Raw genomic sequence first — 18601 nt, forward strand, 5'->3', positions numbered from 1 at the left:
GTTCAGCAGCAGGTCTGCAGTCTGTATGATCCTTTTTTGCTACTGTCTATGTAGAACGCCATTTTTCTTTCCTCCTTATGTCCAGCATTTCAGTTTCAACCTTGGCTGACTTTTGGTTTTGCTGGTGCCAGCTCTTGCATCAACCTTCAGGAGGGCTATCCTTCATCTTTTCATCCAGAAAAGATCTTAGAAATCTAATAGTTCAGGGAAGTCTGCCCTGTGTCTCTGGCAAGGCCCTCCTCAGTCTTAAGGCAGGGCTTAGTAGTAGCAAGTCCTCTTTCTTCCACTGAGATAGAGCAGTGAGATACTAATAGAACTTCCCAGTCAACACAGGGTGTGCTTTGAGTTAGGGGTGAACAACAATTGGAGAAGAGCCATCTGATAGTCATGGGGATAGGTGGGCACTGTTAACAGCACTTTGCAAGCTCTTTTTACTCTGGTTAGCACTCATACCAGAGCTTTACCAGGATTTCTGAAGTGTGTGCTTTTTTTTCCTCCTCCTTGTGCTGATCTTTCCTTCATATTAATCAGTTTTTTCACTCTCTCCTTTATTTAGCCTAGACTGGGTTTAACAGATATTAATACCATGTGGTGCCTACTCTTTTCAGCACGTGCTAACAGATATTTCCATGGTGGCAGCAGGAGACACTATTTTAAATCAGTGCCTTCAGTACAGTAAAATGCCACTCTTCTGGAAGTGTCAGAAGTGTCCTGCAGTGCTTCCTCCTTTATCCTAGAGAAGCTGTGTTGGTAGTTTAGTCGCACTGACCACTCCAAAAAAGATAAGTTACTGTCTGTCTACTTTACCAAGCTGGGATAAGCCTTCCATAAGTTTTGTGATTGTGTAGAGCCATTCTACCATCAGAGTGGTCTTTTGTCCCATTGGTAGGCTTCTGGAACTTTGAACACACCTTTGAGTCAGGAGATTTTTGTGTGCTTATAAATTCATTTGCTTTCCTCATTCAAGAGAAGTCTTTTGACATCATGATTTGCCAACTCTTGTAGCTCTTTGACATCCTAGCAAAGTGGCATGGTGTGGTACAGACCTTGGTGTCTGACCATCTGAGAGAGCCAAGGCCAGAGTTTCTCTTTACAAGGGCTATTCTCAGCTACATTTTTGTTTTACTCTGAAAATGTTTCTGTACTTCAGGGTATGATACCTTTTTATTTTGAGCACTGCTCTATGAATTGATCTGCACCCTGCTGTACTTATTCCTCTGATTCAGGGAGTAATAGCATTTTGAGTTTGTTAAAAGATTATGTGAATTTACACTGCTCTAGAAAAAGTAATCTGTGTCATTGTTCTGGTTTCTTTTAAAATTTTCTTGTCTTTTCACTTGTCGAGTGTCTTGTCTCTGAGGCTTTGAGCTTTGGTGACCTGTCATAGAATGTGTGGGGTTGGAAAGGACCTTTAAAGGTCATCTAGTCCAGCCCACCTGCAGTGCACAGGGAACGTTTTAACTAGATCAGGTTGATCAGAGCTTTGTCAAGCCTGACCTTGAGTGTCTCCAGGGATGGGGCCTCCACCACCTCTCTGGGTAACCTGTTCCAGTGCTTCACCACTCTCATAGTAAAGAACTTATTCCTGATATCCAATCTAAATCTACCCTGCTCTAGTTTAAGGCCATTGCCCCTTGTCCTATTGCTCCATGTCCTTGTGAACAGCCCCTCCCCAGCTTTACTGGAGCCCCTTCAGGTACTGGAGGGCCACTATAAGGTCTCCCAGAAGCCTCCTCCTCTCCAGGCTGAACAATCCCAGCTCTCTCAGCCTGTCTTCACAGGAGAGGTGCTGCAGCCCTCTGATACTGTTTGTGACCCTTCTCTGGACCTGTTCCAACAAGTCTGTGTCCCTCTTGTGTTGAGGACTCCAGAGCTGGACACAGTATTCCAGGTGTGGCCTCACAAGAGGCAGAATCACCTCCCCTTGACCTGCTGGTCATGCTGCTTTTGATGCAGCCCAGGACACAGTTGGCTTTCTGGGCTGCAAGTGCACATTTTGTTTGCTCATGTCCCAGCTTTTTGTCCACCAGTATCCCCAAGTCCCTTTCCACAGGGCTGCTCTCTATCACATCATCCCCCAGCTTGTATTGATCATGAGGACTGCCCCTGCCCAGGTGCAGGACCTTGCACTTGGCCATGTTGAACCTCATGGGCCCAGTTCTCCAGCTTGTCCGGGTCTCTCTGCATGGCATCCCATCCCTTTGATGGGACACCCAGCTTGGTGTCACCTGCAAACTTGCTGAGGGTCCCCTCGATCCCACCATCTATGTCATTGAGGTAGATATTAAACAGCACTGATCCCAGTATGGACCTCTGAGGGACACCACTTGTCACCCTCTCCATCTGGACATTGAGCCGTTGACCACCACCTCCTGGATGTGTCCATCCAGCCAATTGCTTATTCACTGAATAGTCTACCCGTCAAATCCATATCTCTCCAGTTTAGAGAGAAAGATGTTCTTAGCAACCCGGTTTAAGCACTGGACTTGGTAGAGTTAGGTTAATGGTTGGTAGAGTTGGTTTATGGTTGGACTTTATGATCTTAAGGGCCTTTTCCAACCAGAAGGATTCTGTGATTCTGTGCTGTTTTAGGAGACCATGTCAAAGGCCTCACAGAAGTCCAGATAGATGACATCCACTGCTTTTACCTTGTCCACAGATGCAGTCACTCCATTGTAGAAAGCCACTAGGTTAATTGGGCAGGACTTGCCACTAGGTTAATTGGGCAGGACTTGCCCCTAGTAAAGCCATGCTAGCTATCTCAAACCACCTCCCTGCCTTCCATGTGCCAGGAAGAATACAGAACGTCAAGGAGGATCTGTTCCATGATGTTCCTGGGCACTGAGGTGAGGCTGACAGGTCAGCAGTTCCTGGAGTCCTCCTTTCTGCCCTTTTTTGAAATGGGTGTATTGTTTCCCTTCATCCAGGCACCAGGGGCTTCCCCTGATTGCCAGGACTTTTCAAATATCAGGGAGAGTTCCCTCAGGACTCTGTAATGTATCTTATCAGGTGCTGTAGACTTATATATGTCCAGATTTTTTTTTTTTAATTTTTTTATGAATAATATACTAAGAAGGAGATTTGTTCTTTTGACTTCTAGGTTCCAAAAGAGAAAGACGAAATGGTGGAGCAAGAGTTTAATCGTCTGCTGGAAGCTACCTCTTATCTTAGTCATCAGTTGGATTTTAATGTTCTCAATAATAAGCCTGTCTCCCTCGGGCAGGCTCTGGAAGTTGTCATACAGTAAGTGACCTCTGTCCTTGTGGTAGGCTTTCCTATTTTGGCGATGGTTTTCCTCAAGATACCTAAACCAATTGTGCTGCTCCTAGTGTCAGCAATTCCCACTTCATCCAGCTGTTTGGTCTCTGCTGAGTTCTTGTTTGTATAGCTGTTTATTGTTTATTGAAGCAAAATATGTCAAGGGTGGTTAAAGGAGAAAACATCTTTTCTTGAACACTTCCTGAAAATCACTACTACAGTAATTGAGAATGGATGATTGATTTAGTATTGATATACATCTAGCCCACTTAATTTTTAATATGCCTTTTAATAATAGTAGGTAACTTCATACTTATGTTTTAGCTAGTCGAGTATTCTTTATTTACAGAAACTTGTGTTAGTTTTCCTGCTGCCATACAAGTATTTACTAAAATATCCCATTCCATGTGCTTTTAATGCATTGCACTCCATAGATTGTGACAGTGAATTTTCTCAATAACATGAGGATTTTATGGTGAGCTGACTCTCACTCCTCACCTTTTCCAGATTGCAGGAGAAACATGTGAAGGATGAGCAGATTGAACACTGGAAGAAAATTGTGAAAACACAGGAGGAATTGAAAGATCTTCTTAACAAGGTGAGATGGTGACATTTAGAAAAAGAGGATAGCATTGTGTTCCTCAGAAAGTGGCAAAAGATGCAAAAACTTGTATTGAAAGATATAAAAAAGTGTTAATTTAAGACCTGCCTAGAAGAGCTGTTATGTCAAAGAAGTCTCCAATTTTAGAAGACGAGCACTAATAAGTGATTAGAAGACTGTAAAACAAATACAGGAAAAGAAAGGGAGAGGTGCTGTGTCATAACTTCCTTTAGAGCTATTGGTAATGAACTGAGGCTTTTGGGAGGCTGTTTTAAAATGTTGACTTTACCACAATCTGATTTCCTATTTACAATGTTTTTGGTTGTAGTAAAGGACATTTTACTTCTCCAAGGATATTTCTTAAATTGAAAATCACAGAATCAGATGTTGGGGGTTGGAAGGGACCTCCGAAGATCAATGAGTCCAACCTCCCTGCCAGAGCAGGACCAAAAAAACTAGGGCAGGGCACTCAGAAAGGCATCCAGACAGGTCTGGAAAGCCTCCAGAGAAGGAGACTCCACAACCGTTCTGGGCAGCCTGTCCTAGGGCTCTGTCACCCTCACAGGAAAGAAGTTCTTCCTCATGTTGAGGTGGAACTTCCTGGGCTCAAGTTTGAGTCCATTGCCCTGATCCTATCACAGGGCACAAGTCCCTACCTTCTTGAGCACTCATGTAATTATAGACATTAATGAGATCCCCCCTCAGTCTTATCCTCTCTAGACTGAAAAGCCCCAGGTCTCTTAGCCTTTCCTCATCAGACAGGTGTTCCAGTCCCTTCATCATCCTTGTAGCCTCCACTGGACTCTTCCCAGCATATCCAAGTCTTTCTTGAACTGGGGAGCCAGTAACTGGATACAAAACTCCCAAGTGAGATCTCACTAGGGCTGAGTAGAGGGGTGAGGAGAACCTCCCTAAGGGCAGCTCTCATATCCTAAGTTATTTGCAACATGTTTTTTAGAAATCAGTTATGTTGGGGTTAAGCTATGTTGTTTCAGCGTTGATGGTATTTATTGTGTTTTCTTGGACGTAGAATTGTATATAAGAAACATCTGCCAAAACCAGGAAATATCTTTGGTATAATGGCATTGTTTGAGATTAATATCCATTTTACACAGTATCTTTCATTAAATCTGCCTTTCCTAATTTTTTTTTTCCTTTTCCCTTTTCCTTACTGCACCTGAAAAAGATGGTTAATTTAAAAGAGAAGATTAAAGAACTTCACCAACAGTATAAAGAAGCATCAGAAGTGAAGCCACCTAGGGATATTACCGCAGAATTCCTTGTGAAAAGCAAACACAGAGATCTGACCGCGCTTTGCAAGGTAAAAGATGATATACGGTACTTAAATTAATGGTTTCTTTAATACTTTTGCAGCCAGATAAATTTAGCCAATATAAATGTTTCCACATCTCTAACTCTGATCCAAAACTCTCAAGAGAATGTGATTGGCGGTAACTCTGGGTTGAAACAGGACTGCATTAAGTACCTTTAAGGTACTTGTTTTTCATGGCTCATGATGGAGAGTATTAACACATCAAAGGCTCAGTGTTAGTTAACAGTCTGTGCTGGCCCATATCAGATGGCTTTGAATATTTTGAAGGGTAAATTTTAGGTTAGACCTAGTCATTTAGTGCTGCTGGGTCTCAGTATTCTGTAAATGAAATCTGTGTTTAAAGAGATATATTCTTTCTTTAAGACAAAAACAGTAGTTCCTTGAGTAAAAGGCTTCTTGCTATGCAGAGGTTATCAATTTGAGAGCTCTATCTTGCCAAGAAAAGGTAGTCCTCCCACCCTGTGTATCTTGATGTGGAGATACGCCTTAAGAAGGAAATCTTATAACTGTTCTTCCTTTGATAGTGGAAGACACCTTCCTAACCCCAGTCAGAAAGAACCAAGGTGAATTTTTCAGCTACTTGTTCAACAGAAGATATGTACCTTTATTTGGAAGCTCAATGTTTGTGTACACATCAGTAGCAGCTCCCAGCTTTGTGCCCTTGTCACTGTTATTGCACACGCCAGATTATTTTGCCTTGAAGGAAGAAAACTGTTGCCTTTAGTTCTGCTAATGTTTTTAAAATAAGAAAAAAACAAATCACACCTCTGGACCAGGTTTGGATTAGATAATGTCTTTGCCTTTTGCATGACTGTTTCTGCAGTGTCCACTAAGTTTGATATTAACTATAATCTTTTAAGAGAGAAAGAAGAATAGAAAGAACATTTTGTGCAATATGAAACAGCTCTCAGTGCTGTAGGAACCCTTAAAATACAAGGACTGTAATGGATCTTCTTGTTCTTCAGATCTCAGCGTTTTAACTCCTGAAATCTTCGCATGCTAATCTTTTCAGCAGTGTGGCATAATCTTCTGGGTATTCAAACAGTAGAAGGGCAAAATATGCTGGATTAAATGTTGAAAAAAAAAACTGAACTTCATTTAGATTCCACTAAAGCAAATATATCTTGCACTGATTTATCTTGAGATTAGGTCTAGTCTGATGCTACATGGTGATGTTTTAAGTCATTTTGCCTGTAAACTGATTTCAATCTTCGCTTTTAATCTTTAGGAGTACGATGAATTGGCAGAAACACAAGGAAAGCTGGAGGAGAAGTTACAAGAACTTGAAGCCAATCCACCAAGGTAAAGATACAAAAACTATAAAAGTAAATACTCAAGAAAACAGTTTGGGTTTTTTTAAATTTAAAAAATGCTATGGTCTGATTTGTTCTAATGATGGTAACTCAAGGAATGAAAAAGGTATGAACACAAAGTTCAAGCTACCTCAGCTTTAGAACTTACCTTCCTTGGTTTTAGAGGTGACTGAGGCAGAAAAGATGTTCTCACCTAGGGTGCATTTCAGTAGAAATCCTGACTGTAACTAGCGTCTGGTGTCAGGAAGCCCTTGAGGTGTGAACTCCTCATTAATAACGACAGCACACTATTGTGGGTTAACCTGGTGCAACCAAGGTCCACAGAGCTGCTTGCTTAGTGCCCTCCACTGGTGTGGGGAAGAGAGTTGGAAGGGTAAAAGGGAGAAAACTTGTGTGTTCAGATAAAGACAGTTTAATAGGTAAAAAAGTAGCCATGCATATAAGCAAGGCAAAACAAAGAATTCTGCTTATTTTGGCAGAGTATTATTTTGTGCTCTGTATCAGTATATGTATATCAGTATATCAGATTTTTAGTTGTCTTGTTTACACATGCTGTGAAAGCCATTATGTATGTAACTTCTATTTCTCAAGTTGAGATTCTAGCTTTACTTAGAATATTTTACATGAACTCTACTTTGAAAATGTGAATTTTCTGGGTTTTTTATATTCATTTTCCATGAAGGAGGTCTCAATGTTTGAAACACAATCTGCTAGTGTTCTTTTTTTTTTTTCATTTCTCCACTAAGGTGGAACTCAAAAAAGATTAAATAAATACTCAAGAGTAATGCATTTGCAACATCCTGCTCTGGCAAACTAAATGTCTTTGTTTTTTTGTTTTTTTTTCTAGTGATGTTTATCTGTCATCAAGAGACAGGCAAATACTTGACTGGCACTTTGCAAACCTAGAATTTGCTAATGCTACACCCCTGTCTACCCTTTCCCTGAAGCACTGGGACCAGGTAGCTAACTAATCTATTAATTCAGCAACATACTAAAACTTCAGCTGTATTTATTGCATTTTCATGGAAGCTTCTCTGTGTTAAGGTTCTGAACACATAAGTGCCATCTGCTTTTATACAGATTCTGAGCATTATTATTATTTGTTGGTGAAATTCCAGACAGCTTTTGTTAGTGCCAAAACGATCTCTAATGATACTATCTGCTTGTCACGGTTTGACCCAGGACCAGCAATTGAATCTGTGACAATAATGCTCTCAATCCCCTCCCTCCTCCATCAGGTAGGGAAGGGGAGAGGGAATAAAGAGAAAGAAACTTCTGGATTGAAAACTAAACTAGACAGCTTCAATTAAAGAGTAATGATACAAGGAAAAAAGTACAATTACATACAAGTGTGTTTAGGAATGTACAAACCCCTCTTGTCTCCCCCACCCCAGCAGCTCCCCCGGCATCTCCTGAGCTGTGAGCAGCCCCAAAATGAAGGTGGAACTCAAAAAAGATTAAATAAATACTCAAGAGTAATGCATTTGCAACATCCTGCTCTGGCAAACTAAATGTCTTTGTTTTTTTGTTTTTTTTTCTAGTGATGTTTATCTGTCATCAAGAGACAGGCAAATACTTGACTGGCACTTTGCAAACCTAGAATTTGCTAATGCTACACCCCTGTCTACCCTTTCCCTGAAGCACTGGGACCAGGTAGCTAACTAATCTATTAATTCAGCAACATACTAAAACTTCAGCTGTATTTATTGCATTTTCATGGAAGCTTCTCTGTGTTAAGGTTCTGAACACATAAGTGCCATCTGCTTTTATACAGATTCTGAGCATTATTATTATTTGTTGGTGAAATTCCAGACAGCTTTTGTTAGTGCCAAAACGATCTCTAATGATACTATCTGCTTGTCACGGTTTGACCCAGGACCAGCAATTGAATCTGTGACAATAATGCTCTCAATCCCCTCCCTCCTCCATCAGGTAGGGAAGGGGAGAGGGAATAAAGAGAAAGAAACTTCTGGATTGAAAACTAAACTAGACAGCTTCAATTAAAGAGTAATGATACAAGGAAAAAAGTACAATTACATACAAGTGTGTTTAGGAATGTACAAACCCCTCTTGTCTCCCCCACCCCAGCAGCTCCCCCGGCATCTCCTGAGCTGTGAGCAGCCCCAAAATGTCTCAGAGCTGCTGGAAAGAGGGCAGAGCAGCCAGGAGCTGAGGGGAGAGTGATGAGGGGCAGGGATGCACAGGCATGGGGGTCAATGGGGATGAACAGAGTCCTCCCTGGACACCAGCCATGGAAGGGAGAGAAGGGGAGAAGAAGCAGGAAGGGGCTTGACTTCCATGATCCCTGACCTTACACCGAGCTCACATGGATACATGTAATGGAATACTTGGGTCAATTTGCTGTCCATCTGGTCCACTCCTCCCTACAGGGGGCCTGCAGATAAAACTCTTCTGCTCCTCTAGGCATCCAAAATGGAAGCAGATTCAATAAGCAGAGCTTATTGGTCTCTCAGCTGCAACACAAACATTCCAGTGTTATCAGTCCACTGGCAGGAAAACTTGCTGCTAGTGAAGAGAGCTCACAAAATTAGAAAAAAATCAGTAAAAGGAAAATTGGCTTCTTCCTGGCTAAAACCAGGACACTACTGAAAAGTTCCTGTATGACTTGACTCATAAACAGGAAGGATTTCCAATTTATTTTACTCACTTTTTGCAAAAAAGTTTTGGAAGCATTTTGCCATCATGTAGAGTTGCTGATTGTTTTCTGCTGAATTACATTATTTAATTATAAACACATGCTTTTATGTATCTTCATTTCAGGATGATGACTTTGAATTTACAGGCAGTCACTTGACTGTGAGGAATGGATATTCCTGTGTGCCTGTAGCCTTGGCAGAAGGGTTGGATATTAAATTAAACACAGCAGTTCGTCAGGTTCGCTATACAGCATCAGGTAAATTTAAACCCCTCCTCTGGAAGACTGCTATGTGGGAGGGTGATCATAGAAATTAGATTTCCAGTAGATCTGGAAGCAGATTTGAAGGCTGACCTCATAAAGACACACACATTATACATTTTGGGTTAGATAAGCAGACACGTTTCTTATGGTGATTGTTTTTGTTTATTTCTGTGTCTCGTTTCACTTAATTGTTTTCAATTGTTTCAAAATTTACTAATTCATAAATTGGTATTCATTCTCCCATTTACTTAATTCATTGATTGGAGTGTTTGGAGTAATTGGTTTTGGACCACTTCAGGTGTGTTGCCACAGGATCTCATTTATCTCAGTATATCTCAGTGTAATATGGACTCAAATTGAAGGAATGCATCTTTTTGTTCTTCAGAACATTGGGCTTGGGAAACTGTCAGTTGGGAGAGCGATTCAGTGTGACGCTCACTCTCTACTTGCTATTTATTTATGCATATGCATTCTATGATTCTATATTTATGTATCATTTACTGGTCTAGATGAACCTTTAGGCTATTCTCAGTATGGCTGTTTTCAGATGCTGTGTAATTTACACTTTCTGGAATGTGGCCAGTAACATCCACTTGCCTACAGGTTAAGTAGTTGTTAGTGTAAAGCTGTCTCCATAAACAAAGTGTTTTCTGATGTGGATATGTTTTTATGGTAGTTTCTTTAATTTTTAACCCAATGCTCTTGTCTTCTGGTCTACTAAATGATTGTTTTTCTCTCCTCTTTCCAGGATGTGAAGTGATAGCTGTAAATACCCGATCTACTAGCCAGACTTTTATTTACAAATGTGATGCTGTGCTCTGTACTCTTCCCTTGGGAGTATTGAAACAGCAGCCTCCAGCAGTACAGTTTGTGCCACCTCTTCCTGAGTGGAAAACTTCTGCAGTGCAGCGGATGGGTTTTGGCAACCTTAACAAGGTGATTTGGTCATTGAGGGAACTGCAGCAGATCTGAGGTTGCAATAGGTAGAATCTGGAATACGTGGTAGATGAGAGGAAGCATGACTTGTTCATTTCTGTTGTGCTAGATTTCCATCCTGAAAATGATCTGAAGAACTGCAAGGACCTCTTCTCTATTTCCCACACAGTTCTTAAACAGCTAAATTTCACAAGTAGGTTAACTCAGTATGTTTGCCATAGCTTGTTAACCAGCAAATTGGTGAACTTTGAGAGCATAGTAACCTATAGAAGGCAGTATAGGCATACACATTTATGTATGTGAAATATATATTCACCAAATTTTCCTCTCTTGATCTTTCCAGTGATAAACATAAGTGACTGTAATTGTCTTTTGTTTTTTCCCCTGTGTGCTCTTCCTAACTCTTGATTCTTTTTGTTTCTAGGTCGTATTGTGTTTTGATCGTGTCTTCTGGGATCCAAGTGTCAATTTGTTTGGTCATGTTGGTAGCACTACAGCAAGCAGAGGAGAACTTTTCCTGTTTTGGAACCTGTACAAAGGTAGCTGTGGTGCATGTCTCCTTCTGCCAGTGTCTTATTTGTGTAGTTCCAGATCTAGAAGAGAGCACTTTTTTGATGCTATTAATGTTCATGTATGGGTATAAGATAATATTTGTAGAAAGACAAATGAAAGCAGCAAGCACCACCAACTTGCAGACAATTTTGTAGTAAATTATGGTGGAATGTGGACAAGTAGGTGTTTACTAATGCTGAATTCCAGGCTATCAATTGCATTGCTGCTTATCTACTGTAACATTTGCTTTCTTATAGGCTACTTTTTTGCCTTGCACCTTGGTGAATTTGTCCTGTGACTTACTCTGTGTTATTTTCAATGTTTCTAGTAAGCATGTAGTTGCCATGTTATACTGAAACATTTTTTCTATCCTTATTGTGCTGTGTTAAGAAATAAACCCACCAAAACAAGCCCTACTCTAACGTGTTTATATAGTATTAGAGAAATATAGGAAATAATGTGTGTTTGCCAAAGAGCAGTGTTGTTTTACTTAAGTATTGACTTTGTCAGGAATGTGTAATGTATGATATCTCTGTATAGTGGTCAGGGCAAACCAAAATCCAGAGAACAGAGCTGCTCTCTGTGACTCCCCTCCACCCTCCACGGGAAGATAAAAGGGGAATAATGAAGAGACACTTCAAGACTGGAAGTTAAAACTGGAATAGGTTTGCTGGAACAGGGAAGGTACTGTAAAATGTGGGATGAGGAAGAAATAATCACAAAATCCAATATCAATATTCACTGATATAAGTGTCTGAGGGTCCCTTGCGGCAGGGACCACTCAGGAAGAGGGTCCATTGCTCTTCACAGCACCCAGTGGATTCAGATCCTGCAGAGCATGTGGAGAGCTGATGATAAAGGGCAAGAAATGGGATAGAATCCTGGCTCCACTGTCTTCTGCCTCCTCAGGGTCCTAAACAGCCTCTCTTGAGGTTCATATATTGATACCACAAAATTATCCTCAGACCCTTCAAACCATAACAGTTTTGTTCTCAAAGATGATTTGATTGGGTGATTTGTTTTTGAAGCGTTTCTGAATTAAAAGCCGTTCCTTAGTTCATAAGTTTCTTTGAAATTGAAATTCTTTCTGGCCACTTCGAGCTCTGAAGATTCTTTGAGCTTTTCCCCTCCTTCACTTCTCATGCAAATGGGACTGGTATCCCAATTGTACTGGTTTGGTTTGGTGGGTTTTGGTAGTGGAGGACGGGTCCCACAGGTGGCTTCTGTAAGAATCTGAAAAGCTTCCCCATCTCCAAAACCTCTGGTCAACAGAGCCATTAGAGAGGCAATAGGCAAGGCCTGTGCGATTAACATGAAAAAAGGGAAGGAAACCTGAGAGCAGAGTCATGAGCAGTGCTGGTCTGTGGGGAAGGGCAGTGAGGAGGTGCCTGAGCAGAAGTTCCCCTGCAGCCCGTGGTGAGAAGGCAGGTTGTGCTCCTGCAACCCATGGAGAAGCACGGTGAGGTAGATGTGGATGGGCAGGCCATGAACCTCGACCTGCAGCTGTAGAGGACCACAAGCCAGGGGAGGTGGCTGAGCCTGAAGCAGCCTGTGGCTCTGTGTGCAGCCCATGCTGGAGCAGCTCCTGAGGGAGGTGAGAGGGACTCATGGTGGTTAAAAATCTTTCCCATGGAAGGGACCTTGTGGAGAAAGAGGGGAAGATTGGAAGGAATCCTTCTCCCTGAGGAGGAAGGAACAGCAGGAACCACCAGCCTGTGAACTGGCTCTAAACCTCATACCCCAGTGCCACTGGGGGGAAAGAGGGAGATAAATGAGGAACAAAATTATTTGGACCCAGGAAGAAGGGATGGGTGAGATATTTAAGCTCTGGGGTTTTTTTTGTTTTATCTGTGTCCTGTTTGTATTTGATTAGTGGTAAAGTAAATGGAATTTTTTTTCCCCAAGTTGAGTCTGTTTTGCCTATGACCATAACTGGTGAGTGAACCCTCCTTGTCTTTGTCTCAACCCATGAGCGTCTAGTTGGTTTTTGTCCTCCCCATCCCACAGAATGTGTGATGGGGGTGGTGAATGAGGGGTCATGTGGCTGGTTCTTTCTTGTCAGTTAGGCCCAAACCCATTTAGTCTTAATTCTGAAAATTTCAGCTTCCTGGATATTTTTCAAGTTGAACTGACAGTATGAAGCTAAACCTCTTTTATGGGGCTGTCTGTCTAATTTGGGATGATTTGATAACTCTAGATGAGCCTCTTTCATCTATAACCTCAAGTCATTTCTGGTACAGGTGATGTCACTGCCCAGGATTTCAAACCTAAGTGTCTAGGATCTAACAAAGATAAATTACTTTTTCCAGATTTAGGGAATACTATTGACATGTGTATTCTCTTACGTGGTGGAATTGCAGAACTCAATGCTTGTAGGTTATCCTGCTTCATTTTCTCAGAGGGCTACAGCACAGTCTTTACAGAATATCAAACACTCCAATTTCAGTGGAGCAGATTTTGCAATAACTCCATTCCTCTTGCTTGGAGCATTACCATTCCATCTTGACAACCTGCAGACCCATCCATATTGTTGAGGTACAATGTGCCCTGGAGGAAATGCAAGATGTGATGTCTCCAATTCGTTGTATTAATGACCTTGTTTCCCATTTTGAGCAGCAAAATGGCTGTGACTGTAGACTGTGACTCTCAGACTGACAAATAATTTTAGAACTCCTCTTTAGAAAATGCTTAAACAGGTAAAAGTTATCGCTCTGCCTGTTTCTACAGCTGGACTTTGCCATTAGTAGCTTTGTTTTGTCTGTAGCTGGTGTTTGCCACCAGAAGTTGCCAGAAGGTATTTTCAGTAAGCATACTGTTCTTTTTGTTCCCATTTCTCATATTAAAAGCAGAGATGCAGTGCAGTGAGCATTATGAAATTAGTTGTTTTTCTTTCCTGTCCCAGACTAGCTGGCCTGTGCTCTTGCTGTGTCTTGCTCCACCATACTGTTGGACTATGGTTGTAGCTGTACCTCAAGATGGAGAGATTCCATCAGCACATGGCAGAGGAACTCCTTGCAGAAATCCTCAGTGTTGGCTGGAAGTCCAGTGACATTTTAGCCTCTTACTTTCTTGCCTGTCTCTTCTATTTTTCCTGGAGATGTAATGGAAGTGAAGACAGCCTTTCTCTCTTGTCATTGTTTAGTGGTTACTCACTGATCTCTGAATAAATCACATTCTCTCCTTGCTACTTGGTATCAAGGCGTAATAAATAAATATCACTGTGACTTTTGTGGAGCAGTGACACATTTATCGTGTAAGAAGCTTTTCTGAGCACCACTTTGGTATTTCTGTGGCAAAAATTCCCAATGCCTGTGGATGATAGTAAACAAGTTTTTCATTCTTTCCTTCAATTGATTGAAAACTAGGCTTAGTCTTTCAGAAAACTGAGTTTCATTAGAGGAGCAATACCATATATTTTTTTCTCTAATAAACTACTTCTAGTCCCAGAGGTTCTGTGTATTGAAGTGTCTTAATTGTATCATGAGTAGTGTCATTATATTTGTAGTAATAACAACCTTAGTAGTATAACTTCTTCAGAATTCCAAAGATTTTTTATTTTAGCTAGAATATATTATGGGTTTTCCAATGTGAATGTATACCAGAAGATCTCCATATATGCCAGGATATAAGGAATTCACTAATTATATTGGAAACCTCTACAAAAGTTAAAGCCAGATTTTTAACAAGGACTTTATTTCCCATTTAATCTTTTTCTAGCTGTAGTTTTTCCTTTGCTAAATTTAGAAGTTCAGAAATATCTCCAGGAGGAGAAAGATCAACTGAGAGAGTTTTCTTTAAGTAACTGTGCTTGGGTCTTCTTGTGACTGCACGTTTCTTGCCATTGGTTTGTCTTGGTAGCTCTTCAATACTTACCTAAGATTTTCCTTGAATTAGTGACCACCAAAAGGTGTGCTTAGTCTTATCATGGTTGGTTAGAGGTAAAATGATCTTATCTTGTCTTATTAGTTTGTATATCCTGTGGTCACATTAAAACTCTTTGCTACAGCATCATATGGACAGCTGAGTTATTTGGTGTCTGTCCATTTGACTTGTGAATTCCTCTCGGAATTGCTGCTTTCCTGGATAATGTTCTACCATTTGTGGTTTCCAGTCCACTGATACTATTTAATGTGAATGTGCATTGGTACGGAAGAAATCTAGATACTTTATATGAGTTAAGTACTTATACAGGTAACTTAACTGCTATGTTGATGTTAATTGTACCTATATTAGATGGTTTGGAAAGTACTGAGTTCCCTTAAACGCAGCACGGATGACTGCTAAGTCCCAGTGGAAACTCCTATGTCAAACAGCTGATGCCTTCACTAAAGAAAACCTTTCTTCTCTGATTAAAAATGTTCCATTTCAATAATTCATTTGTTTTTTCTTTCTCCTTTCCACCCTATCCCCAACTCCAGCACCAATTTTGTTGGCCTTGGTAGCAGGAGAAGCAGCAGGGATCATGGAAAATATCAGTGATGATGTCATTGTTGGACGTTGCCTTGCCATCCTGAAAGGCATATTTGGTAGCAGTGCTGTGCCACAGGTTAGTGCAGACAGTGTCTGTGGGGACCTTCTCGACATTTCAGAATGTACTACAACTCTCAGTAGCTTCACTGCAGTGTGGAGCTCTTTGCTGCGTGTACCACCTCTGGGTTGTTCAGAGTTTTTTGGGAGGAGGGGTTGTGTGTGGGTTTGAGGTTGGTTGGTTTTGGTTTTCCCTTTTTTTTTTTTTTTTATTCTTTTGGATTGGGTGGGTTTTGTGCTTTTGGGTTCTTTTGGGGGTTTGTTTGGGGTTTTTTTGAGAACGTTGTCTTAGACTGACTTAAGTCTCTAGCTTTTCCAGAGTGTCAAATACTTCAGTTAATTTTCTACCTTTTACATTTCTGGAGTTACAGCAGAGCTGTCCATGGCTAGTGAGAGCACTGATTAGATACTCCCTGCCATGTTCTGCACCTTCTCTAAAGAGCTGTAAAGCTCTTGACCAGTGAACTCCACAAAGATGTTGATTTGACTGGAAGGTGACTGGATGGGGAGGAAGAAGAGAGTAAAGTCAGTCTTTCATCTGGATCAGCTCCTTGTGCAGCTAGCCAGTGGTTATTTAGGCACAAGAAGTGTTAAGAGAATGGTTAGTGAAGAGGGAGTTTAGAAAATAATTAAATATTACTTGGAAAAGAAAAAAAGCAGCTTGCATACTTGGGACATGAATCTGAAAAGTCTTGTAGCTGTTCAACTTACAGTGTGTGTGACTTAGTTGAATTCTTGGTCTGTTCTCCTAACAGGCAGTGTGGGAGCAGTTTTTACAAATGGCATTGGTTGTAAATAAATAGTTCTCTGCTGGGATTTCTTTGTAGTAAAGTAATAAAAAAAAGTACATGGTAACTTTAACGTACCAGTGTTCTCTGAGCATTTGGTCAGGTGTGAATTGGACTGTTTGCTTGGTTGGTATTTCACATGAGGAATAAATTTACTTCATTGTGTTTGTTGTAGAGCTCTTCTTGATCACGGTTTTATGATCCCCAGTATTTTACTGCTTTCTCTATGATGGACAGACTCACAGCTGATTGTAAGCATAGATTTTATAGATAATGAGTGGAGCAAAAGCTGTGTGCAGTAGGTTCTGGTAATATACTGGAAAGAATTAAGGTATTGCCACCAAAGACAAGTTATTTACCTTACTATGTGTTATCATGCAATATAAACTTGGAGTTCTACCATTAACATCAGCCTAGGGAATTTTTGTCTTTTTTTCTTGCAATGTGTATCTTTTGTATTTTGCACTAACTGTAAAACTTGCACTGGGTCAACAACTGAAGTTTCTGTCTTGTCTCAGCCTAAAGAGACGGTGGTGTCCCGCTGGCGTGCCGACCCATGGGCCCGGGGTTCATATTCCTATGTAGCAGCTGGATCTTCTGGAAATGATTATGATTTGATGGCTCAGCCAATTACTCCTGGGCCAGCCATTCCAGGTGCTCCTCAGGTGAGAGATTCCTTAGTTCTTTTTAGAAAATCCTCAACAAGTTTAGATAATGTGTATCTTCTGACGAATGTTTAGAACCTGTAAAATAAGTTTTCCATCCATGATTTCTGCTTTCCAGATTTGGTGTAATTTCTTTACTAGAAAAGAGCATTTTTATTCAGAAAGTCAATTTGGTAATGTCTGAAGAGAGTCTTATATTATACATTTACTGGGTTTCATACCCCGTATTTATGTTGTGTCCAGATGGGTCTTGGAAGTCTCCAGAGAAGGAGACTCCACAGCCTCTCTGGGCAGCCTGTCCCAGGGCTCTGTCACCCTCACAGTGAAGAAGTTTCTCCTCATGTTGTGCATGCAAGTTAAAATTTTAAATATAGCCTCTTTTATATGCACTGCCTTCATGTTAATGGAGACTGTGGTGTGATTAGAAGAAGACTTTTAACATTTTTGGAACATGGGCATATGTAGCAAGAGGACAAGGGGCAGTGGTTTAAAACTTGAAGAAAAAAAAATTAGATTAGATAGTAGGAGGAAATTCTTTACTATGAGGGTGGTGAGACACTGGAACAGGTTGCCCAGGGTGGTTGTGAAAGCCCCATCCCTGGAGGTGTTGAAGGCAGGTTGGATGGGGCTTGGAGCAACCTGGACTGGTGAGAGGTGTCCCTGCCCATGCAGGGGGTTGGAACTGGATGGTCTTTTAAGGTCCCTTTCTATGATTCTAAGATTTCTATGGACATTGTTAAAATACCTTGTTAGGGTATCTGAAAGAACACAAACAAACCTTAACAGTTCTCTGTCCCCTCAGCCCATCCCTCGCCTGTTTTTTGCGGGAGAACACACGATTCGCAACTACCCCGCGACTGTTCACGGGGCGCTGCTGAGCGGACTGCGAGAAGCCGGTCGCATTGCAGACCAATTTCTTGGGGCCATGTATACTCTACCTCGCCAGCCTACGCCTGGGATCCCCCCACAACAAGCTACGAATATGTAAGAAAATCAGAAGGTATCAGAAGAGGAGTGATGAGGCCACAGTGCTGCTCTGGTGAACGCTTTGGGATGAAGATACTCATGTAGTCAGTGACAGCATCTCCTGAAAGGACCTCACCATGAATTACTTTGTAATAATTCCATTAGAATGGCCTTACAAAACCAACTTTTGGTTTGGCATCCTCTTATAAAATCTCTTATAGCTATCTGAAGTGTCAGAGTACACAGAATCCTTTACTACCAAGCTAGTCAGGGATTTCTTTTGACTCCGTAGATACTTTTTGAAACTCAAACTAATAGCCAAAGGGGTTTTCGCTACCCATACATGTATTTGCAGTTTGGTATGACACAAGGCCCTCTAGAAGCTGGTACAAGCAGTAGCTTTTTGTAGAATTTGTGAACTTCCATGTTGTTTTGTTGACTTTTTTTTTTTTGTTCTGTAGAATAATAGTTTTTGACCAATCTTGTTCTTCTCTGGGATTTGAGATATGGATGCAAGTCTTTCCCTATCAGTAGCAGCAAATCATACCGGAGATATGGATGCAAGTCTTCCCCTACCAGTAGCAGCAAATCATACCACTCCAAAATGGTCCATTGGCAGCTACCCCATATGCATTTTGTTTTAGAAAGAAAGCTGAGATTACTGTGACTGTGCTAAGCAAAGTGGTACATTAAATACATTCAACAGAAGAAATAATCACAATTGGATATTTGTTAAGTTAAA

The 18601-nt window shown here is 41.0% G+C and overlaps 1 protein-coding gene across 1 annotated transcript in view; it reads left to right on the forward strand.

Annotated features, from left to right (window-relative positions):
* The window catches only part of KDM1A (lysine (K)-specific demethylase 1A), a 37233-nt gene extending 19243 nt beyond the window's left edge, over window positions 1-17990 (forward strand). The window contains exons 9-19 of the mRNA XM_010002897.1: window positions 3101-3243; window positions 3766-3856; window positions 5046-5180; window positions 6421-6494; window positions 7353-7464; window positions 9287-9419; window positions 10174-10361; window positions 10786-10900; window positions 15332-15459; window positions 16747-16893; window positions 17696-17990. Coding sequence (XP_010001199.1) covers window positions 3101-3243; window positions 3766-3856; window positions 5046-5180; window positions 6421-6494; window positions 7353-7464; window positions 9287-9419; window positions 10174-10361; window positions 10786-10900; window positions 15332-15459; window positions 16747-16893; window positions 17696-17881 — 1452 coding nt within the window. The 3' untranslated portion in view covers window positions 17882-17990. The remainder of the gene's footprint in view (window positions 1-3100; window positions 3244-3765; window positions 3857-5045; window positions 5181-6420; window positions 6495-7352; window positions 7465-9286; window positions 9420-10173; window positions 10362-10785; window positions 10901-15331; window positions 15460-16746; window positions 16894-17695) is intronic.
* The last annotated feature ends 611 nt before the right edge of the window (window positions 17991-18601 follow it).

The sequence above is a fragment of the Chaetura pelagica genome, unplaced genomic scaffold, assembly GCF_000747805.2.
Source record: "Chaetura pelagica isolate M959 unplaced genomic scaffold, ChaPel_1.0 scaffold158, whole genome shotgun sequence".
In the NCBI taxonomy this organism is placed as follows: Eukaryota; Metazoa; Chordata; class Aves; order Apodiformes; family Apodidae; genus Chaetura; species Chaetura pelagica.